General features: G+C 43.6%; 1 protein-coding gene across 13 annotated transcripts in view; it reads left to right on the top strand.

Annotated features, from left to right (window-relative positions):
- hspg2 (heparan sulfate proteoglycan 2) overlaps positions 1-24,636 on the top strand; it is a 106,528-nt gene that overhangs the window by 48,449 nt on the left and 33,443 nt on the right. For 9 of the 13 annotated variants that reach the window (XM_079490079.1, XM_079490072.1, XM_079490080.1 and 6 more), the window contains 35 exons: positions 699-856; positions 1,059-1,199; positions 1,366-1,529; positions 2,631-2,810; positions 3,544-3,740; positions 4,218-4,365; positions 4,547-4,674; positions 5,307-5,393; positions 5,569-5,627; positions 6,448-6,509; positions 6,763-6,903; positions 7,142-7,315; positions 7,653-7,832; positions 8,293-8,411; positions 8,855-8,966; positions 9,309-9,422; positions 9,684-9,811; positions 10,168-10,254; positions 15,318-15,394; positions 15,577-15,641; positions 15,761-15,901; positions 17,015-17,206; positions 17,715-17,750; positions 18,078-18,176; positions 18,776-18,997; positions 19,143-19,205; positions 20,168-20,251; positions 21,054-21,146; positions 21,247-21,336; positions 21,539-21,769; positions 21,892-22,005; positions 22,261-22,388; positions 23,159-23,245; positions 23,546-23,604; positions 24,061-24,225. In XM_079490079.1, coding sequence (XP_079346205.1) covers positions 699-856; positions 1,059-1,199; positions 1,366-1,529; positions 2,631-2,810; positions 3,544-3,740; positions 4,218-4,365; positions 4,547-4,674; positions 5,307-5,393; positions 5,569-5,627; positions 6,448-6,509; positions 6,763-6,903; positions 7,142-7,315; positions 7,653-7,832; positions 8,293-8,411; positions 8,855-8,966; positions 9,309-9,422; positions 9,684-9,811; positions 10,168-10,254; positions 15,318-15,394; positions 15,577-15,641; positions 15,761-15,901; positions 17,015-17,206; positions 17,715-17,750; positions 18,078-18,176; positions 18,776-18,997; positions 19,143-19,205; positions 20,168-20,251; positions 21,054-21,146; positions 21,247-21,336; positions 21,539-21,769; positions 21,892-22,005; positions 22,261-22,388; positions 23,159-23,245; positions 23,546-23,604; positions 24,061-24,225 — 4,325 coding nt within the window. The remainder of the gene's footprint in view (positions 1-698; positions 857-1,058; positions 1,200-1,365; positions 1,530-2,630; positions 2,811-3,543; positions 3,741-4,217; positions 4,366-4,546; positions 4,675-5,306; positions 5,394-5,568; positions 5,628-6,447; positions 6,510-6,762; positions 6,904-7,141; positions 7,316-7,652; positions 7,833-8,292; positions 8,412-8,854; positions 8,967-9,308; positions 9,423-9,683; positions 9,812-10,167; positions 10,255-15,317; positions 15,395-15,576; positions 15,642-15,760; positions 15,902-17,014; positions 17,207-17,714; positions 17,751-18,077; positions 18,177-18,775; positions 18,998-19,142; positions 19,206-20,167; positions 20,252-21,053; positions 21,147-21,246; positions 21,337-21,538; positions 21,770-21,891; positions 22,006-22,260; positions 22,389-23,158; positions 23,246-23,545; positions 23,605-24,060; positions 24,226-24,636) is intronic. The other 4 variants (XM_079490073.1, XM_079490083.1, XM_079490074.1 and 1 more) reach the window with 3 other exon arrangements.

Raw genomic sequence — 24,636 nt, 5'->3', positions numbered from 1 at the left:
GTCCAAAGAATGTTCTGATGTTTTTTTAATGCCCACTTTGGGAAAACATGTGTTGGACTGTTTAGATAAAAACTGGAATGAGACATCTGCAGATCACGCATTCCTGAGAGTTATGTGAAAATTGATCAGAAACAGATCATGAGAACTGGAATTTGTCCACTTTGCGATATTCTCCTTTCACAAATATTGAGCCTTTAAAATGCTATGTCCAGCAATCCTTGATAGTTTGCTGTTTCGATGCTGACTCATTCCTTCATAAAGATCTGCTTTTAATTACTGACTTAGATACAGTAGTTGTGGTGTAGCTTTACGTTCATGACCTCTGGGAATGAACATTATTTTCCATAATTTGCAGTTACATAATGTTCAGGACAGTCTTTAATTGTGGGTAGTACAGTATGCCAACTGTGATGACACTGGTTAGATAATCATAATGAAAAGTATATATTTTTCAGCTTTTTACTTAATAAGACCTGCAGTAGATCTCCCAGACTTTTGACCTCAGGAGAAATAGAGTCATAGATGGAAGATGTTGTATCATGGTCCATCCCACAGAGGAAGAGAGACACACAGCATGTTAAATTAGAGGGAGAAATCGAGATGTGTTGAGAACGCATCTTGGATCCTTCGTCTTAGCCTTACAGAAAGTTGCTGTTATTATGTAAATATTTGTTTTGGCATTATCGTTGCATGCTCAGAATCTCCATGACCAGTGAAGATGGCCGTGGTTCGCTGACCATCCGTGACGTGAAGGAGGCAGACCAGGGGGCATACACCTGTGAAGCCATCAATGCCAAGGGCCTGGTGTTTGGCATCCCCGATGGAGTTCTGACACTCACACAGAGACCAGGGCCTGGTACGGACACTGGCACTCTAGTGCCAATCGGGTGTTGGGATCTATATATACTATACTATACTATACTATACTATACTATACTATACTATACTATACTATACTATTATACTGTACTCATCAGCAAAATAAATAAATATGTCCATGTCTATTAACTTTGCCCTTTATTGTTTTTCATCATTCTCCACACTTATCCTTTTGGCAGGAGTCTGTCGTGAAGGCCACTTCAGTGTGGAGGGCCGCTGTGTGCAGTGTTTCTGTGCTGGAATCACTAAGAACTGCCAGGCCACCGGCCGCTACCGCAACCAGATCAGCCTGCGCTTCATTGATGAGGAGGACTTCAAAGGTACCAGGCCAGCTTATGCTCAGAGCTAATGGACTGTAGATGACCTTAAAGGAACATTTCGAACATCAATGCAAGCATAAAACAGGATGCCAAATGACTTAATAGGTAAAATGTAGGTCATCATGACCCATAAACCCCCCCCTCCTTCCCATTTCTTTCTCTCTAGGAGTGAATGTTACATACCCCTCTCGGCCCGGCAGCCCCCCCCTCTCCTCCACACAGCTTCTCATTAACCCGGAGATGGAGGAGTTCCAGCTCGTTGATCTGTCTCGCCGTTTCACTGCCCTCGACTCTTTCTGGACCCTTCCACGCCAGTTTCTGGGAAGCAAGGTAGAGAGAACAGGCCCTCCCTCAGGGGCTTTTTGTGTTGTCCAGTGATGGAAAAATAACTCATATTTTTTGCTGAAGTAAAAGTATCAATACTGCAATGTAGAAATTAAATGTCTGGAATTCAAAATGTACCTGAGTAAAAGTACTGGCATCAAAATGTACATAAAGTACCAAAAGTAAAAGTAGTCATTATGCTGAATGTCTCATTTCAAGTTCTCAAATGTACAGTATAAACATCTTTTGAAATCTTCTTGTAGATCGAAATCTACAAAGTAACTAGTAACTAAAGTTTCCAAATAATTGTAATGGAGTAAAAGTCCAATATTTGCCTCTGAGGTGTAGTACAATTTACAATTTACAATTTAGGCATTTAGCAGACGCTCTTAATCCAGAGCGATTTACATTAAGCAAGAACAAAAAGCATGGGAATACATCACATATGTAAAATGCATTTATCGCGAAACATGCGTAAGCTAAGAACGTGACTAGAACATATCTATATAATGACACTATACATATAAACTATAACTAGAACATATCTATAAAATGACACTATACATATAAACTATACATATATGCTATACTATGCTGTACATATATACTATGAAGTGCTATGACTACATACAATGCACTTATTGTGCTGTCTACATGACATGCTATAAGTCTGTTTCAAATGCTATATAAGTCTAGTGGAGTAGTGGAGTAGAAGTACAGTAAAGGTATTGGAAATTGGAAATACTCAAGTATAGTACACAAATACCTCAAAATTGTACTTAAGTAAATGTACTTAGTTACTTTCCAGTACTGCCTTTTAGCAGTATTGTATATCTGTACCTCTGTACCTTTTATATTTGTTTTAGATTGTTTATTTCGATCCTCATCAACACACTGTAATCCAACATTTCTTTCTGGTTGATCCAAAAGGCATAGGCTGAAGCTCAAAGCTTATTTACCTGTTAAATTACAAACTGTTAATAAAGTATTCATTCAATCAATCAATCAATCAATCATCGAAAAAGAACCAACCTCTTTAGAGCCTTTTACTTCACAACTTTCTATTGTGTCATCAAGATAGTACTAATCTTTCTGCACATGTTTTAGATTGACTCCTATGGTGGATCCCTAAAGTTCAAGATCCGCTACACACTGGCCCGTGGTCTGTCTGAGCCCGTGGAGAAGCCAGATGTGGTCCTGGTTGGGAATGGACGCAGGCTTGTGTACCGCAGGGGCAGTACAACCCCTGCCAGGGTGGTCAACCACAAAGAGATCAAATTCACTGAGGTACAGTAAGTCTGTGGTTTAGTCCCCTGTTTTTCAAATGATGACTGATGGTCATTTTTTGTTTCTTTTTAATGTTTTTTTGTGGCTTTCGCCTTTATTTTATATTTTTTATGGAGGGACAGACAGTAGGCTGACAGGAAATGGGGAGAGAGATGGGGGGAAGACATGCAGTAAGGGCCGTCGGGATCGGGAGTCGAACCCGCGGCACACTGCCAGACTGGATTACCAGTCTGGCAGTGATGCCTTGAATTCATGGAGAGCTGCCGAAGAGATTTTGGGCCCTATTTTTGTCAGTGCTAAACCCCTTATCCCTAAACTTCTTTACCTTTTTTACTATCTTGAAAAACATTTTTGAATAGTTCAAATAGCCGATCTACAAGCTCACAACGTGTTGATGTGGATCGGCTAGTTGAACAATTGTAATATATTTAAAAAAATAGTAAAGAAAAGAAAAGGCAAAGAAGTTTAGGGATAAGGGGTTTAGCACTGACGGAAATCGGGCCCTTGGTGTACTGGGAAAAAGAGAGGACCATTGGTAGACGCCACAACGTCGCATCACGTTGTGTTGTGAGCTTGTAGATTGGCTAGTTTCAAATTGCCGTTGTGCTTATAGCTTTAAATTGGCTAAACTGACTTTGATGCTATACTAACTCATTTGGCTGGCATGGGTCTACAATGTACCCGGACCCAACCACTGAACTTAATGGGTGGTTAAACTTCTGTTTGGTTTTAGGACAACTGGCAGCAGTCCAACGGGAGGTCGGTCTCTCGTGAGGAGCTGATGATGACCCTGGCCAACCTGGACAGCATCAGCATACGCACCATCTTCGACAACCACATGGTCAGCGTGGCGCTAAGCGATATTGTCATGGATACCTCCTCTGTCGAATTTAGCATCCGCGGCCACGCCAAGGATGTCGAACAGTGCAGGTGAGTGATATAAAATATATTTGGTGTTGTTAAATGTAATATCCCATGGGACAATTCCACAATATACTGTGCAGCCTGTACATTTGGAAAGTGATCTTGTTTTGTACACTCTCTGAAATGGAAAAATAAACACTGGATTTGACTGTGTATGAATAAAGTATGAATGTGGATTAATTCCCTTGTTTTTAATTAAAGAATCAGAGAGTGCTGTATTTTACTGGGCAATGTTTCGGAACACATCACAGCGGGGAAAAAACCTGAGTGTGCAACTTTCTGACTCAGTAACGGTTACGTTCCGCTAGTCTGCGCCTATCCAACGTTTGGGTGTGCGAACTGTGCTTCATTATCACTATTAATTAAAGGTTCACGGTTTCCATTGATTTATTGATCCCATTTGGGTCCAATTTTTCAGTTAAATTAATACTTCAGTGTTTTACTGTGTATGTATAATGAATTAATAATGTCTGTCATTTACAGATGTCCTCCTGGCTACACTGGCCTCTCCTGTGAAATGTGTTCCTCTGGCTTTGAGCGAGTGCCAGGCGGCATCCACCTTGGCACCTGTGCTGGTTGTAACTGCAATGGACACGCCAGCGCCTGTGATCCCATCAGTGGACACTGTCTGGTGAGCACTGGCTACATAGCTGCTTGACTGTCAATCATTGCTCATCATTATTCAGAGCCTATTGTCCACTAAAAGAGCAGAAGTAATAACTAATAATTCTTAAGTAACTAATAATTCATCACACTTGAAAGGAGTGGTGTGTGCATGGAAGATAATGAATGATGCGTGCTCCCTTCTACAGAGCTGCCAGCACAACACAGAAGGTCCTCAGTGTGATAAGTGTCGCCCAGGATACTTTGGGGACCCAAGTCGTGGTCGGCCCGATGACTGCAAGCCATGCCCCTGTCCGTACACTGAGACGTCCCGCCGGTAAGACGTCTTTTGCGGTCACACCTACAAGCAAACAAAGCACATAGTGTACTTACACACACGTTATAAAGGGACACGCGCACACACCCATAGTCCTACCCACTCACTCACATTCAGGCACAGCCACACAGGGCAGCAGGGGCAATGGAAAGATTAGTAACAACCTTCAGTTTTATATTGTCGCTGTCGGCTGGAAATGGAAAAAAGAAGCTATGCTCCAATGGATCCAATTTTGTTATTATTTAGTCACAAGCTCCTGTCAACACTTTTCATTGGTTAAACATTTATAAAAACCCACAGATAGACGTAACCACATTCAAACCGGTGTCCCTATTTTGGGCATGTTATTATAGGTGAAAATCTTTTAAAATGTTTTGTCTGTTTTGTGCAACACTGTCATAAGACAAAGAATAACGTAGGCCGTTGATTTATATAAACATTGAATATAGAAACTATACATTTCTGCCTGACAGCGGCAATATATTCCTCAGGGTTAGACTCACTCAGAAACAGAACAGTGGTTAATTCATTCCCGGTGTCAGCGTGTGACCTGCCTGGTATCCATTAACCCACCGCAGACCCACTGCTTCATGTACTGCATTAATGTCTGACTCCTGGGCTTTTGTTTGTAGCTTCTCCGACACCTGCTTCCTGGACATTGACCAACAGGCAACATGCGACGCCTGCAAGCCAGGATACACCGGAAAACGCTGTGAAAAGTGAGGAAGTTCATCAAAAAAATGCTGCTTGAATACTTACCAGCTACATCATATTTGCGGTTAAGAATAACCTTGAACACAATGATGATGTGTTATGGTGTATGGCTTTATAACATTTCATAGTATGACCTATAGAGTGGAATTTAGCCATAACTTTGTTTCTGCATTGTTTCAGGTGTGCTCCTGGATACCAGGGTAACCCTCTACAGCCTAATGGAAAATGTGTGCCATCTTGTAAGTATGCACTAGCCCGACCGATGTAGCCTCCCATAGCCATACTAATATCACACTGCGTGGACTGGGGCAATATGCATTGCAAAGGCAGATTGAAGGCTGGCTACGCAAGGCTGCGACCGATGCCAGATATTTGTGTCGGATATACTACAAAACCAAACCCGGTTTTGAAGAGTCCTAGACCACCAATTACAGATGTTGTAGCCCATATTTTGTCAAAGTTTAACTTAAAAATGAACACAAATTACTTTTGATAGATTAAAAAATAAACACATAAACTGATCTTTATTTAAAAAAATAAAAGAGCCAATCCATAAAATCACAACGTGTCCCAATGCGAGATTTTGTGAGCTTTTGGATAAGCTTTTTTGGAACATTTGTGAAAACTTTACAAAATAAATAAAATAAATGCACCTATAGTAAAAATGACATGCTTGAAAGTGGTTAAAAATCAGAACACATGGCTGCATTGTCGATGCCAATGTAGTAAAAAGAAAAGCCAAATAATACCAGATATATTGGCCAGACCAATATTTCGGTCTTGCTCTTGTATAGACACTCTCCAAAGTGGGGACTGGGCTGTCAGATGTTTCACCTGGATTATTTATCCAGTGTTGAACTACACTCCAGTTACCCAGCACTATGAAACCCTGACCCTGTGTAATGATTACCATCAGGCGCTCTCTCTCTCCTAGTACAGTATATAGTATGCCATCACGGTTCAGGTATGCAGAATGGCCTGGAACGCTTCCAGGTGCGGCTACTTACACATAACTTATCCATATATCATGTCCTCTCTTCCTCTCCTCTCCTCCGCCAGCGAGTGCCAAGTGCGATGCCAGAGGAACCGTCAGCTCCAACAGCAGGCCGTGCAGTTGCAAGGTATAAGAACCTTTCCCATCCTGTCATGTTGAAGCCATAAACCACAGATTAGGGCTACGTTAATATGTTAACCATATTGTATAAATCCAAAATCTGGAGTTCATTCAGTCGTCATCTGTGAGTGACTTACTTGACTATAATTTATATAATGGACATGATGAGAGAGACAGGCCGATGGATGACACATGTGTGTGTGGGTGGGTGTGTGCGTGTCGTATGTGTGTGTATAACTGTATATGTGTGTTTTTTGCAGAACAACGTGGCAGGCGCTCTCTGTGACGAGTGCAAGCCCGGGTCTTTCCTCCTATCAGGAGACAACCCAGATGGATGTCTGCAGTGTTTCTGCATGGGTGTCACCAAGCAATGTGCCAGCTCCACTTGGAGTAGGGACCAGGTACTGTAGGCTACCGTAATCTAATAAAGCACAGGGGAGGGTGTTAAATACGCTAGCAATCATGATTTCACTCATTCCGGCTTGCCAATTCCATTTAGGAAATTACACAAAATGTTGCGCTCTGATGAGAGTGCTCTGACTCCACAGCAGATTTACGAATATATGATTTATTTGTCCTGCAACACAGGTATTATTGTGTGCAGATTTATCAGCCCGCTGATCTCTCTACTTTTGTCAGGTCCGTGGAGGTGTGAACGGACAGCTGTTCACTCTGTCCAACAGCGCCAACACCAAAACTATCGATGAAGGCATCTCCCAGAGAGGCTCCGCTGAAGTGGTCTACCGCGGCTTCTCCAGCATCCCCAGCGACATCTACTACTGGGTCCTGCCCGAGAGCTTCAGAGGAGATAAGGTGAGATGAGGTGGAAAGGGGAGAAGGTGGAGGGCAGGCCAGGGGGTGAGCTAGGGGTAAAAGGAAAAAGAATAAGGGTCAAGCCTGATTTCTCTGCCCTTTCCACTGCATTTGGTCATGCCTCAGCATGTTTGTCAAGAACCAAAAGGCTGCACTCATCCAGACACCCTGCCTCCTTTCAACCTTCACTTTGGATCCGTGGTCATGCTCAACATGTGTGTCATCATGTGATCCGTGACTTAAACCACTGTGCATGGGGGTGAAATACCTTTCCACCATCCTACTTACAAGGGCCTTGTTGTTGAGCATTCCTCTTTCTCTTTCACGTTGCTACCAGGTGACAGCCTATGGTGGTGAGCTGCGCTACACGGTGCGCTACGAGCCACGGCATCGCTCGCTGGTCATCGACGGCCAGCCGGATGTGGTTCTCCAGGGCAACGGCATCTCCCTGGAACACTACTCTCAGAGCAAGCCCCTCCCACGCGTTCCGTCAACCATCACTGTGACCTTCAGAGAGGTATGCCTAATATGCATTTACTTGATTGTGAACGAGCTACAATACAGTCACTTAATTTTTATTGATGAGAAGACAGACAACAAAAAAAGACAATACGAAAAAAGAAAAACAAGGCTGCATTATTCATATTACAAGATACATTCATTGAAATCCTCATACATTATCGCTAGGCTGAAAGAAGAGATCCCACTTTTCCCACTTTTTATAGAACTTATCCTCTTGTAGTCTAAGTATGAATGTTAGTTTTCCCATAACATACAGTTCCTCAGTAATGTCCATCCAGAATTGGTGACTTTTAAACAACTTTTATGGTGACATTGTTAAGGTTGCTTTGTTTGAACAGAGACACCCATGTTTCAAGATTTCTAACACAAAAAAGGTCCCATGGGTTTATCTCAATGCTTAGACCATGCTGTCTGACTCACCTGTCTTTGTCCACCGCTCCGTGTGCTCTTGCTAGGCTGCGTGGCGCCGTGCTGATGGACAGCCCTGTACACGTGAGCACCTCCTCATGGCTCTGGCTGACACCACTGTCTTTCTGATCCGGGCCACTTATGCAGACAACATGGCTGAGAGCAGGTAAGGTCTTCCGAAGCATAATTAATTTGTGAGATGCAAAAATAGTTATCACTCTAGCTTTGACCTCACATTTTGATTGGCTGAGAGACATTCTAATGAGTGCAATATTTTTCGATAACAACAATTAGAATTAAGAGCCAATGAGGGACCGGTATTCCTGGTGATGCCAATGGTGAGCACACCACTGGCATCAAGTAGGCCATACATGGCCTACTTGTGTGCAAGGCGCAAGTTGGCACCTCGACAGAGTGCATTTCTAGTTATAACTGCAACTTGTTTGCTGGTGTACAACCACAGCACATCAGTGCAAATATCTCACTGAAATCCTCAGTGTTAACTACAATGGTCCATTTGGTTACATTTCTACACTGTCAGAGTTAAATGATTACCTTCTTAACACCTTACCTGTTTTGTTTGTCTGCTTTGTTGTATGATATACATAGTATCTCAGACATCAAGATGGATATTGCTGTTCCCCACCCCACGGGTAATGACCGGGCTCTGGAGGTGGAAGAATGTGCCTGCCCTCAGGGATACAGAGGACCCTCTTGTCAGGTACACATACTATTACACACTAATGCAGGCATGAATGTGCATGTTGCTTTTTCCTGCCCTACACACACACACACACACACACACACACACACACACACACACACACACACACACACACACACACACACACACACACACACACACACACACACACACACACACACACACACACACACACACACACACACACACACACACACACAGACCTTGATGATACAGTAGGGCTCTTGAAAGGGAAAAAGCATGTTGCATTACAGGCAACTGTTATGGAACAAAGAAATGGAAAATCTCTCTTGCCTGCCATCACTTGTGTGCCTGAGGTCTTTTTCCACACCTCTGCAGGAGTGCGATGTGGGCTACACGCGGACCGGCTCTGGCCTTTACCTGGGAACATGTGAGAGGTGCGATTGCAATGGCCATGCCAGCGGCTGTGACCCAGAGACTGGTGCATGCCTGGTAAGTACTGCCATACTTCATCTCCCGCTCCTTCGCGAGAGCTGAAACTACTTTGATCTTTGCAGTGGAATGCACTAATAGTTTCTTGGCAAATGCCGACATGTGGAAACACGGTTGCTCCTGTGTGTATTCCATGGATCTTACCTCTTCTCTGTGTGTGTGTGTGTGTGTGTGTGTGTGTGTGTGTGTGTGTGTGTGTGTGTGTGTGTGTGTGTGTGTGCGTGTGCGTGTGTGCGCGTGCGTGCATGTTCTGACCTTTAGCAATGTCTCCACAACACTGCTGGGCCCAGGTGTGATAGTTGTCTACCTGGCTTTTATGGAAACCCTGCGACGGCTGGTGCTCAGGCCTGCCAGCCGTGCCCCTGCCCTGGAACTTCTCCTGGCAACCAGTGAGTTATTGTTTAAGAGACTCTTCGATATTACAGCGCAAATCATGCCGATGTGAAAATTGATTGACATTGATTCTGTGGCAGGTCGCTCTGAAAGATCTAAGTGAAATGAAATCGAGATAATCACTTTTTGCTAAATACTGTTTCAAGAGCAACTTAACATTTTCAACTTAAAAAATGTCTAGTGCCTTTGGAATCAAGGTATAGCATGACAGGTTGTCGCTGAAAAGCCCTAAATATACTGGTTAACCTCATTGATTAACCTGGATAACTCAAGATGATATCTAAATTAGGTTAGTCTCTAAGTAGTACATGTATATTACAGTTTCATGGTGTGTGGTCCTCTACACCTACAGGTTCTCCCAGTCCTGTCACTTGGGCTCTGATGGCCAACCCATCTGTGACAACTGCCCTCCTGGCCACACCGGCCAACGCTGTGAGAGGTATGACATCTCCCTCTGCTTTGATCTATCCATCTCTTTTCTATCTTTCTCATATTGTCAGCTGGACACTGCTCAGTGTTTGGGGGCGGGCAGAGGTGGGTACTTGACCGGCCGGCTGTGTGGATAGAAGGGGCATCTGGCTGACGGTAGCGTTCACTGGTTTAATTCGCAGGAAAGGGACAAACGCATGTTTTGTGTTCTGCATCCATCTTGTTGTGTTTACATGGTGTCAGTGTAGGGATGGGAGAAGCAAGTCAATGCCACCCATTCCAATGTAGTAAAGGTGTTCATGTATTGGGTTGTGTACTGCTGTACGTACTCTCTTTTCCCGTATTCTGCTGTTGGATGTTGTTGACTTCAATGGATTTGTTTTCTTTTCAAAAATGGAAAAGTAGTTGCTGGGATTTGTAGTTTATAGATGTATGTTTCTGATGGGAATTTATATAGGGTCTACTCTAAAACTTTGTCGACATTATTTTTGCACTCCAAGCCAGTTTGCAACAAAACATATTTTCTGAGGAAACCTTTTGCTCATTGTACTTTTGCTTTTCTCTGCTTTTGCCTTCTTATTAAAGCCTACTCAGAGAGTGCTTTCTGTTAAAGCTTTGCACTTTGCCAGTAGTGAAGTCTAATGCCATTGGCCAGTGTAATCTGTGTTTACACAGAGAGACCAATGGTATGCATAAATGTAGACATGACATTTATGAGGTCCTGTTTGTCTGATGAATCTTTGCTGCCCTACAGGCAAAGATGGTGCGGTGATTTGGGTTATGAGATGAGATTTTCCTTTATTTGTCATTATCGTTGTTATTTTTACCCTACACAGTAAAATCCAAAGTGTTCATTTAACTGTGAACAGTTCGGATTTTACGATGTATCTGCCTGCACCATGTCTGATTCTACTATACTGTTTTGACATTAAGAAAAGAGAAGCCATCGGCTTGTGGGGATGCTCTTGAGGATGGGCAGTTAGAGGGCTTCCTGCCCTTGGGATGTGGTGCTGAAGCGGTGTTCAACTTCAGCTTGGAGAAGGAAATACTGCCAGACTACAGCGGAGATGAGGATGAGGAGGAGGAGGAGGAGTATGACTACTACGATTGGAGCACCACGCCAAGCCCCAAGACCATAGGGACAGCTGTCATCAGCACCACCCGCCCCACCCCGGCAAGTGTACCACCCACTGCTTCTGTCCTCCGCACCACCCGCTCTACCCGACCCACTGCTTCTGTCCTCCGCACCACCCGCTCTACCCGACCCACTGCTTCTGTCCAGCACACCACCCGTTCCATGACCCCCACATCTACAGCCGGATCAGCCCTGACCCCAGTCACCCCCAATAGAGCAGTGTCCAGGCTGCCTCCCCGATTCACCCCCAGTCCAGAAGACAGGCACTCCAGCTTTCAGCACCTGCTCCGGATGCACTTAAACACCTTCAACCAGCGCCTGAGCATGCTGGAGAGCAACACCCTCGATATGAAAGAGAGTATCTACGCCTTGAAGGAACACCAGAGCCTCCTCAGTGTCAAGCTAGACAAGTTGCTCACATTGCAGCCAGCTGCCGAGAAGAAGGAGAAGGTTGTCGAATTGGACAAGAGTTACACGGACATGGAGTCCCGTATGCACAGGCTGGAGGGAAGGCTGGAGATCCTCATTGACGGCTTCACAGCCCTGGCTCAGGAGATGAACAAGATCAAACGCACCAAAATCACCTCCCGCTCGCCCCAAGAGAGGAGAGCCTTGCCCGTCCTCAATGTGGTCATCATACCAACCTCGGCACAGACAACGCCACAGCCTACAATCAGACTTAGAACAGTGACAAAGCCTCTAACCAACAGAGCCACTGTGCCCAAAAGTTTACCCAAACCACGTCTCCCCGCAAAGAAATCCACCCGAACTGTGCCCAAAAGTTTACCCACACCACGTCTCCCCGCAACCAAATCCACCCAAACTTTGCCAAAAGATGAGAGACCCAAGACTGACAAATTGGTCACTAGCTCATCCAAGAGTCAAGTCCCAACCCAGTCAGCACCTAAGTTACAGACAACCCTGAGTAAACCCAGGATTACTTCTAGAATTAGACCGCAGGCTACAGTGAAGCCAGAAACAAAGCCACCAGCAAGCAGGAAGCCTGTTGTAACAGCTGAGCGTACGCCAAAGCCACGGCAAGTGAAACCAAAGCAAGCTATTGAAGAGAGGGCAAATTCTAAATATCAACTTGAACCTCCGTCTCATAAACACAAACCGTCAACAAATGCACCTAAAAACCCACCTAAGCGTCAAATCCAGACTAATAGGACGAACACTGCTCCAAAAAGACCTTCTTTGAGCACAGATGCACCAGACACAAAGAAGGTTCAGCAGGGTGTGAACAGTGCTGTTTCTAGAACATTGCCTGCGCCAAACCAGGGCAGTGCCAAGCAACATGTGAAAAAAACTCGCAACGCCTATAAATTGGTTGCATCATCTCACAAAAACCTGACCTCCCAAAATTTGACCATCACCATTACATCAACGCCAACCACTGTAACTACAATTACAGCTGCAACCACTACAAAGCTGCCCAAGACGACAACAAAAGGGAAAACCCAACCTTCCTCCTCTAAAAAAAAACAGCAGAAGAAAAATAAGAAGAAGACCAGGGTTAATTCCAATGTCGTAGACCTTCTAAAGCTTTTGCAAGGAAACCATAAATCAACAAACTCTAAGTCAAGGCAAGACGGATCTCTACATGTTGTCTTGGGAAGGCTGGCCATTCCTATCAGGATTATCCCTGATGACTAGGGAATGCTTTATTTCTTTTGTATTTCATTATATTATTATTATTATTATTATTATTATTATTATTATTATTATTATTATTATTATATATTATATTATTAGTATTTTTTGCATTTGTTTGTTTTTGTGTCTTATGTCCTGTCCTTATGTTATGTTGAGTATTATGTATAGGCTATGCTCATATTATATCATCCTATATATTAAACATTGGCTTGAGGGAGGGTCGGCCGGCCAGACCTGTGACATCACACTCATGTCACCATGACTCAGGCATAACCATATAAGGCGTTCCCAATGCAGCTACGCCCACATATGGAGTGTGGTGTCTAACCTCAATGTGTCGTCAAACAAATCAGGCAGCTCTATATATATGGGCGAAATACTGATGACATGAGGGATCTCCATATATGGGCATAAAAGTATTTATATAATTTCCTGTCCAGTTATCTCTGTAACTATGAAGGGAGTCATTTCTTATTCAGTTGTATTATTTGTAAGGAAGTCATTGAACTGATCGATTGAAGAGGTGCACCTGTGGGGTGCTTGTCGGCTCAGCCAGTTGGTGCACAGGCCATAATAGCATATTATGCTCTTTGTGAGCCCAACAACACTGTCCTTGCCCTTGGTCTCTGTATACTGATCTATCTGTAGCAAAGCATAAATGCTGAAAACAAATCTTTTATAAGGTGCACCTGTGTACTACTGACACAGGCGGCCAGAGCAATTAAACACAGCATTGCAGTTGCACCTCTTCATATTTATACATTTGTTTTCTTCTGTAAAGACTACCTCAGATATTGCATGATTCCTACCGTACACTGTTTAGATGACACACCATCATCATCTTCAGAGGTCTAAACCATATTCATACAGAGTAGTAGTGGTTGGTGTCCTGTCCAGTAAAGACCTTGTACCTCCATGTTGTCTACTCTTCAGAAAGAGTAATATTGCATCCTTTTCATCATTTTTTATTTTTTTTATGACACCAATATGTTAAAGTTTCTGTTGGTTTTATACTTTGATTAATTCCCCCCACATAATACATGCCCTGTTGTGGATGATTTCAGCCTCTGTATGAAAATGTAAAAAATTGTAAAATTGGAGATACAAGGTTTTTGTAGGACACAGGATTAAAAGAGGCCTGGCGCTTTCATTGATTTTATCCAGATACCAAGCTTTGAAAATAACCCTTCCAAAGTTATACATTCCACACGATTAATCCACCATTTAACATCACTGTAGCCGTCTCAATTTAAGGAGAAATTAAAGTTTCTGTTCTGTGTGTTTGTATTAATATTATATTTTTTTTAACGCTGAGTGTGTATCATGAAAGACATCTGTATTTTTTTGTCTTTCATTTAGGACATCTTTGTTGTCTAAATTATGTTATCTGCTTTGATGTAGAATTGATTGTGGCCTATAACCCTTTTCTCTAAAGCTGTAGAACAACATTAATTATTTGGCTAGGGAAACGGTTAGACATTTCAAAAGATAAGACTTGAAAAGCTTTTCCCAAAGCAAGTTTGTAGCATTGAAGTCCCCTTGAAGCAGTTTGTTGGCTGTTGACCTGTGGACCTGCAAGAGGACAGGTAAGGTCATTGTGAGAACAAGTGTTGTTGGGGCAGCCTGCAGGGATCTACAAGCTGAAGCAGCCTTTGTGTTTCATTTCAGTGGGTGGTGCCCTTGCTTGCTTGGGTTATGGATGCATTGCTTCTCTAGCTCATAGCATAGATACAATGCTAGCTCTGCAGCGGTTTAGCCTGCTTTCCCTTGTTCCTCTGCACATCACATTAACTGCTGCTTATCTCTGTTTACTGCTGAATTCAATTCTGTGTTTGTGAAGCATTTATTTAAGCATTTGTTCCATTCTGGTGAAGATATTCTGATTGCCTTTGATGTTGCTGTGCAAAGGGCTTCCTCAGTTCTACCAGTAGTTCACTGGTTTCACACATGTTGAGTGTTTTAGCATTGGTTATGTTTTCCATCTCCAATGCTAGCAGGCAGCAATATTTTGTTCTTTTCTTTTTGGGAAAATTAAATGTCCATAGTACTGGCTGGTATAGCTGTTTAGTTTGGATGTGCATTGTCTTAGTAACCATGGCCGTGGTTCATTATTGAATGGCTACTGAGCAATATGAGGGTTCTCTTAAGGACATGTTTTACCAAGTGTATCGCTTCTTGCAGACTTCCCAGTTTCCTGCCTTATTGTTCTTTGGTTTAAAAATGTGTATGCTTATTGATGGGGAAAATGTTTACTTTAACGAGTAGGCTATTTTTTATTTCAGATGTGCTGCAGGATATACTGGAAATCCCATTCTTGGACAGAGGTGTGTTGTTGGCAATGGAGACAATGAAGTCAATGGTACGTAGATAATTCTGAACAAATGACTGAAGTCGTGCCAAGATTTAGAGAGGTTTCCATTTGCAAAACTCAAGATTCCTCTGAGTCAGTCATTTGGGCTTGAGATAAAATGTAACTCTGGCATTATGTTGCAGAGAACCAATATGTGAAGTAATAATGTCTGTTCTAATGGCCTATTACAGGTAACTGCTACAACTGTGACCAGAGAGGAAGCGAAGGCTGCAATGGAGGTGCATGCCGCTGTAAAGTAAGCAAACCTATAAAACTATGCATTTCACATAGCTTTATAGGAGTGGACTAGTTAAGAACTAGTCCACTCTGTACTGAATTGTACTCTAATCTCATGCCATTGATGTTGTGCTGCAGATGAATGTTGAGGCCCCATCTTGCTCCACTTGCAAGCCTGGAATGTTCCACCTGAGCCCTGACAACAAAGATGGCTGCCTATCGTGTTTCTGTATGGGTGTCACCCAGCAGTGCTTCAGTTCCACATACTATAGAGACCTGGTAAGACCTGCAAGTGTTGGGCCAGTCATGTCCTAGCAGAACCACGGTATGGTTAATTTGTAAACAAGGACTCTCTTAATCAACTGCAACAACTGACCCAAAAGCATGCTCTTAAGTTAGCACTAGGTTAGCTGGCAGTCTTGTAGTGATATTCCCAAGTGAGCTAAAACAAAATAATGGGCAGGGAGGTGGTCTAAATTGGGCTCTGGTGCAGTTCCGCAAATGATACACAGTACTCATAGACCATCTTTGAGTAATTCACAGCCAGCGGCACCGCATCCATCAATAGTGCTGGGAGAAAGCGGTGGGCTGATATCTCTTGTGATGACACACACTGGCAATTATTGCTGTGATTTCACTCTTCGATGCTAAGCAATATCTTGCAAGGGTAACTTTTGGCTTTTGTTTTGGACTGTCCCTGAGGCAAACGGTTGAGTAGCTTGCACTGCGTACGACCGCTACACTGAGCTTCCTCTCACAGGAAAAGTGTGTGTTGTATTCATTCTCAGTTTGGTAATGAATTTTTATTGAAACAATAAATGCCGACATGGGAGTGTCTTGGCACAGTTGATTTTACCCCCAAGGGCAATTAGTACATTTTGTTGAGACCAACAGGGGAAATCATTTAGTTTAAATAAACACTGCTTAACTGGACACGCCCTGGAGCAGTTGTTGTGATTAAACTGTGAGTAATTACATCATTATATTCTGTGCTTTTATTGTGCATTTATAATAGCACCTTTTTGTATGAATGGATGTATGGATTTTATGTATGTATTTCTTTACACATACACTATCCATACAAAAAATATTTTGTAGATGGGAGCCAGCTTAATTGATTAGTAACCCTACACTTCTTAACCAATTTAGCCCTATTTCAGAAATATTCAATAAGTAAAATAAATGTATTGAAAATAGCCAAGCTACAAGCAAACAAGTCAAATCTGGTCAAAACACCAAACAAAAATGAATTACAGCCTGTGAAAAAGTTTGAGTCTTATGAGCTCTATAATAATATAATTATAATAATATAATATATATGAAAGTATATTCTTTTGAGGTTGGCTTTGTGTTCCTGGCAAAGACTCGAGTGGATTGTATGTCTCCCTCCAGGTGTCCTCTGTCTTCAGCCCTGGGAACTTCCAGGGATATGCTCTGGTGAACCGGCAGCGCACCAACCGTATCTCCACCGGCTTCACCGTGGAGGTTTCCACTGAGGGCACTCAGCTCTCCTACAGCAACTTTGACTACCTGGGACAGGAGCCTCACTACTGGCAGCTACCAGGGGCTTATCAGGGAGACAAGGTCAGTGCCACAGGGACTTCATTACAGTGCATGAGACTAAGACAGTAGCCAGTTCCACAAAACTGCTGCTTTGTCACCTTTTTGGTCTTCTGCACAAACAGAAGATCTGCAACTTCACGACGCATCGCTTTGCGACACGTTGTGAGCCTGTAGATTGTCTATTTTCGGTTATGATATTTAGTGTAGGGCAAACACAGGAGGGTGCCCAGTATAGACCCTTGTGAATAAGGTATAGGGTTTAAAGGGTGCAATGTGAGCTGGACCAGAATTTCTCCACCTGTTCCTACAGCTTCTTGAACTGCCTGTCTTCAATGCAAAACCTTCTTTTCCTTTTCAAACCTGTCCATTTTCCTGCCTGCCTCCACGCAAATGTATGTCTCTAGCTGTATGTGTGCAATCGCTGTGTTATTTTGATTTGTCATTCTGAGTCTTATTTTCAAATGAACTGTATACAGTCTCAAGGTATTTAACTTAGCTCGCCATGTTTGTGTATGTTCATTCTTTGTAGGATCCTTTCTATGCTCGTATGAAACGAGCAGAGCAGGTAAAGCCTAGTGCAGTATTTATTTGCACTTTTCATAACGATTGCTGTGATGTGGAAAATGTGTGCTTACACTGATTTTGCACTAAAAGCATGGATTTCCTGTAGTTTGCAACTGCAGGGGGTTTCTGTCTAATGTGAACTATTCCACTGCAGTGGGTTTCATGAACCAAAAAGGCATTCTGCTCTTTATGACATGAACGATTCTTGTTTGGACTGTGAAGGAGCGTTATGCTGTATGCTGTAATAACAACTTCAACTCCCAAATGCCATCAACTCAATGGCAAGGAATGTAATCACAAGGGTTGCTTGCTTTATCCACATCACTAGAGTGACTCGTACTTGCCGGAAGAGGAGCTAAGGAAGGATGCTACCATATGGAATCTAATGGACTCTGAGCGTAAAGGCAGATCCAAAAGAGCTAGACAGGTATTTGTTAAACGCACTGCACTGCAGATTGCGGTTGCCACCGATTGACAAGACTAGCACATCTAATGAGAATAATTCAACCACTGTTTGGTCTCTGGTACCATCCTCTAACTAACACACTGATAACCTTTACGCACGTGTGTTGCCAAGACATTATTTCAGGGTGAAGTTTTTAAATGAAAGCAGCAGCATGTTGTGAGGAATTGTGCGTGGGTGTCGTGCATGTGTGTTTCCCAATGCAAGTCAGATGGCATGTAACATTTATTTTTTAACCACAAGAGGCACTGTTGTTGTCTAATTATAGACGTGTGCTAATGTTTTGTTTGTGTTTACACATAAGCGACCCCGTTTTAGGAGCACAGAAACCCGATTGTTGTTTATGTATACAAGGAGGCCTGTAGACTTGGATACGAGCATGACACGGCATGTCCACCTAATTACAGCACCCCCGGTGTACATTGAGTGTGCAACATTGCATTGTGGGAGATCTCCTTGTGGAGTCTTGCCCTGACTGTTATGTCCCGCCTCCTTCATCTGGACTGTCCCTATGGTTACTGTGTGTTCTGTGCCCCACGCTCCCCTCCACCGCCTCCCTATAGGATGACGTCAAACACCTGGACGATGAGGTCTGGGCCCTCCTCTCTAAGGCCGGTGCCTCCTCCGCCAACTTTCGCCTCCCAGAATCCTCATCTTCTTCCCCCTCTTCCTCTCGGTGGTCCTTACGTAACCTGAGCCCCCCCTCCCCCCCATCTGGTATCCCCTCCTCTGTTAGACCAAGCAGGGCCCAACCCTCCTCCCCAGGCCATGCTCCCCGGCTCCAGGTATAATATACTCTGTCGCAGACTAAGAGAGGTTAATTCATTGTTTTGTTTTTTTGTTTTGTTGCTTATCCTGGTTTGACCTTTTTGACCGGTCGTGTTTGTGTTCGGGCCCGGCCCGGCCCGGCCCTGCCGCTGATTCTTATAGAGTCAACAGAGCAAGAACGTAGTGAGCAAGACCTCGCCTGGTGCCTCAGGGGGCAGCAGCAAGGTACAAGTTGTCATTCTGACCAACTGACTCATTGAGTGCACATCCCTGCCCTTGGCACACACATAGGAAACTGCCACCCTTTGATGGAGTAATTGCAAAGTTAATTACCAACGGTTTGTACGGTTAATGTAAACATTAACCGTACAAACCATATGTATTCATCACAGGCAGCATTGTTCAATAATGGGGTTTATCAAAGTCCTGTTTGAAATACAATCCGTTGTACTGTACTAAAAAATAAAAGTTATTGAGAATAAAGAATCACATTTCGAGCAATTTCACAAGGTGGCATTTTCCTTTTGTAAGCACAGGGTGCCTGCTAATTGCTGTTAAAGGAGAGCACTGCAATCGTCCACTTCAAGAGTAACACTGGTTTTACAATTGTCTGTAATTACACCTTTGACTGGTTTGAAAGCACAGCCTCTTATTGAAAGCTGTCATTTTCACATTATTGACAGTAGAATATTGTATGTTGTCTTTCTTTTTGTTGAGTTTTTCAGTTGAGCAAAGCACGGTGTGACTTGCACTATATCATTAAACTGCAGCTTAGGAGACAACTTGCACTAGTAAGAGGAAACGTGTACAGTGCATCAAGTAGAAAGCTGTCTGTCTGCCATAATGTGCTAAAGTCTTCGTTTGTTTTTACACTGTAAAATCCTGGGTGTTACAGTTTAAAGAAAGTGTAAGATGAACTCTCAGGAGTTTTGCTTCAGTCTACTTTGCGCTATGCTTGCCTGCTTGCACTGTCTTGTCTGCTTATCTCTTTGGTACAGTACACAGTCAAATCTAGTTTTACTTTAACTCTGCGAGTGTACAAATGGAACCGATCCATTTGGTTCCATCTGTACACTCTTCTGAGTTAAATAAACGCTGATACTGTGTGCGTCCGTGCGGCGTGTCTCTCTCTTGTGCACGGTCTCCCTGTGGCTTACTCTGTTCTGCTTCTTCCTCCTGTACTTCAGTATGCTCTGGTCTACAAAGGTTTCAGCTTGCACCCGGACGACCTCCTCTACTGGCGGCTCCCAGAACAGTTCACGGGGGATAAGGTAACCATGGCAACGGGGTCTCTGTGCCGCTCCCTCCCTCCCAGTCTAACCTGTGGGTTAACTCGTGGAAGTCCAAGACTATACCCATGATACTCCGCTCCTCGGTATTAATGAGTAATAACCATGCCACAGGTTGCCCTCTCAGCCCCTCTACCTGTCCGACATAATCATGCCCTCATAGTTACCCACTCATCTCCTTCACTCCCTGGCCTCCTCCTTCCCTCCCACACACCTGTCCTGACATTGCAGTCACCACCCCCCACCCCCACTGAACCCACAAAGCAGGACTAGCCACAATCCCCTGTGGTGTCTGGACCTGGTGTTTACAGTGTTTGTCTGTAATAATATGTGCACTGCTCTGGACTCGTATAATCAGTGGGACGGTCAAACATCACTTAGATTTGTCAGGGATTTGGATCTGAATGGAAATTATGATTAACTCCCACCACAGTTCAGAAAGACAAAATGTCAGAGGACTTGTCATGGTTGGTTTGTAAGTAACCTGTGTATGGGTTAATGTAAGAAGTACTGGAGATTTTGGCCAACAATATCTTATAGTAATTTATCACTTGAAAGATGGGAAATTGATGGGGAATGTTATGGTTAATGCAACAGATGACAGTACATACAGTAAATGAAGATATCTATCTACTGTATTTTCACTGATGAGATGGTGAAATTCTAAGGCGTGCATTTGACACATAAACGTCTAGTGTACAATAAACGTTGCACTCTGCAGCAATACTTTCCTGTGTGTACTTCCCACCTGTATGTTTGTGATTTCTTTGCTTTCATCTATTAGGTGGGCTCTTATGGTGGTAAGCTGAAGTACACCATCTCTTATGTTGCTGGATCGAGGGGAACTCTACTCGACGACGCTGACGTTCAGATTATTGTAAGCACATATGAGTACCGCCTCATCTGCAATAGCTGTGGTTACTTGCATTCATTCTGTTTACTCACCCGCCAGTGGTTGTGATTGTTGTTCTTGGTAGGGTAATGACATCACACTAGTGGCTCGTCAGTCATCATGGCAGGGAAGACAGCAGGGCAGCCGGAGACAGTTTGAGATGGTCTTCAGAGAGGTGAGTGGTTCAACCATTTACACATGATATTGCTTAAGTTGCGGTAAAAAATAGCAGAGAGTAGCCGATGCAGAAAAGCAGGTTTGCTATTTCCAGCATGCAACTAATATGCATACATAATGATGAGTTAATACATTATAGTTTAGAACTAATCTTATCATAATAAGAACAAAGATGAACGTTGCTCTTCTTTGCGTTGTAGGAACACTGGCGTCGTCCTGATGGCATGCCAGCCACACGGGAGCACCTGATGATGGTGCTGGCTGACCTGGACGACATCCTGATCCGGGCGTCCTACTCCAGCGAGATGCGCTCCTCCAGCATCGCTGACGTCAGCATGGAGGTGGCGGTGCCCAACTACAGTGGCTTGGCGCAGGCCCTTGAGGTGGAGCAGTGCCGATGCCCACCCGCGTACCAGGGTCTCTCCTGCCAGGTGAGAAGTTATTCGCTGGATTCTACATTAGATGCCGGATCGGCTGGTGTGAATTTAATTATTTATTTATTTTGTTTTGTTTTCTGCTTTTCTAACCTACTGTTTATGATGTATCACACTAGGACTGTGCCCCGGGCTATACCCGCACTGGAGGTGGTCTGTACCTGGGCCACTGTGAGCTCTGTGAATGCAACGGCCACTCAGACTCCTGCCAACCTGAGACTGGCATCTGTACGGTATGGCACGCCACATATCTTGTTGTCAAGCTGCAGTGCATATTGAATATAATAATATAGTAACATTTGAATAATATCATAGAAAAGCAGTGAAGAAATAGGTCTTGAGCTGTGCTTTAAAGATGTCGAGGCTACATCTTTAGAGGCTGCCTAAGGTGTAGTGGGAGTTTATTCCAAGCTGTCGGCCCATAGATATATGGATATGTAGTCATCATCATATTCCTAAATGTTGCACAATGCCCCGTTCATCCCCAGAGCTGCCTCCACAACACTCAGGGTGAATTGTGTGAGCAATGTGCCCCCGGCTTCTTTGGCGACCCCACCGCTGGCACCCCAGAGGACTGCCAGCCCTGCGCCTGCCCTCACACTGACCCCGACAACCAGTGAGTACTGCCAGGGACACCAACAACAACTACACATGCCACATTCACTCAGAGCTACATCAAGTTGGTGTCAAGTTCTCTCACTCTTCTGTTACACATTCTACTCATAAGCATGTGCATTGAGTTTTGTCATAAATGATTTACCCATTCCTAGCTGAATACACAATAAAATACTCTGTGTTCATTTATCCAGTTGTACACTTTTAGAGTTCAGTAACACTGAGGACTTTACTCCATTATTACCATACCCTGGAGATTTTAATTTGCCTAGCATTTACTCCATTTGAACCTTTTGGTGTTTTGATTTATATTGGGTTTGACAATGAAGCCATAAAAAGCCATATGGAGACAGTTTGTCAAAGTTGACGTAGTTTGACCCTGCATTCATTATTATTTCGACAGCTAGTATAGAAAATAGCATACACTACACCTTTTAAAGCTCTGTGGCAGGTTATGGTCCTGTACAATACAGGGATGGGAAATATCTTGTTGAATTCTTATAGGTATCTGTCCAAATGTGTATTGTGTCAATAGAACATTCTTTCGCCTGACCAAATTTGTATTGCGTCAATAGAACGCGTCAATAGAACGTTCTTTGGCCCGACTGTAGATGATATCTGGCCATCTGAATTCATTCCACTGTGATGTCATCCTGTGTTTGTTTGTGTGTGTGTGTGTGTGTGTGTGTGTGTGTGTGTGTGTGTGTGTGTGTGTGTGTGTGCGTGTGCGCGTGTGCGTGTGCGTGTGTGTGCGTGTGCGTGTGTTAACAGGTTCTCCCCTACCTGTGAGAGCCTGGGTAATGGAGGCTACCAGTGTACTGCCTGTCAGCCTGGATACACAGGCCAGTACTGTGAACGGTAAGATAACCCAACCTAACACAAGATATTCATCAGATTTGACCCAGGGTCCGTTATTATATATACAGTAGGCCTACAGGAAAGTGTGGAGTTCAACAGCTATAACAGTTCCACAACTATAACGACAACATCAGTGTGGATGCTCACATAATTATCGTAATAATTATTGATAAGTTGCTTAGTGTGGACTTAACACTTAGCACTTAACAACACTGTAACAGACTTACCTTCCCATCACCATCCTCACCGTTAGGGATTTTCACACTTTCCTTATATTTTCGTTTATCCTTTTTCCTCCAGTTGTGCCCCTGGATATGTTGGCAACCCACAAGACAGAGTGAAATGTCGCCCATACAACAGTAAGTCTACCCTATTCCAAAATATCCCATCAAGTCTACAAGCTCACAACACAGCTTGAAGATCCACTGTTTTTACCGGCTTAAATCAAGCCTACTATATATAGTATCTTCGCTGTCGGGTGGAAACCTTGTATGTCTAATAGTTTTCATTGGTTCGATATTCATATAACATGAATGAGCCGATCTACAAGCTCACATGTCACATCACGACGCGTTGTGAGCTTGTAAAGCAGCAGTTTTTGCTGTTTTTGTGTGACACTTTATGAAGAAAACCTAAAAGGTTGAAATATGATGTTTCTTCCCGACAGCAACAATATATAAAGCACATACTGTAGGCCCCTAATTTTACAGACTGTCATTATTGCCATACGCTGCAGCTATGCAAAAAGCTGCAACGCTGGTGAAAGAAAAATTATTAGATGCTGATGCTATTGTTTTGGCCTTTGTCCCCTGAAGCTGCTGGGTCGCTGGTGGTGAGAATTTACCCGGAGAGGGTCCTGGTGTCCCAGGGCAGCCCCGTCACGCTCAGGTGTCAGGTGACTGGCTCTCCTCCCCACTACTTCTACTGGTCCAGAGAAGATGGACGCCCCATCTCCAGCTACGCTGACCGACGCAGACAAGGTACTGAAAAAACGCCGCAGTGTTCATTCAACTGAGAGTTAACTTAACATGGGATATTTTAGTAACCATACACAGTGCTGCCTTGATCCCGCCTCTAGCTGCCGCTGATTGGCCAGGCCGTTTTGTGGCCGGGCATCAAGTCTGCCTGAGAGTTCCCAGATGGGAGCAGGAGGGGGGAACCCAGTGTACTCTCTGCTGCCCCATCTGGCGGAGTCAGGTTAATATTTGAGTGGGTGTATCCATATTCCATACACGTCACATGGGATTTGATGTGATTAGATGTAATTAATAAGTGTACACAGGTTCCATAAAAGAAAATGTGTTGTGAACGTGACAGAGACAGTTAGCATTTTGAAAAAACTGCAGGTTTTGTTCTCTGAGCCTCGTTTTTAAATAAATGTACTCAAATGT

Source organism: Electrona antarctica (genome assembly GCF_951216825.1).
Source record: "Electrona antarctica genome assembly, chromosome: 2".
NCBI lineage: Eukaryota > Metazoa > Chordata > Actinopteri > Myctophiformes > Myctophidae > Electrona > Electrona antarctica.
The sequence above is the reverse complement of the archived record's forward strand: the minus strand, read 5'-3'. Positions and strand labels throughout refer to the sequence as shown.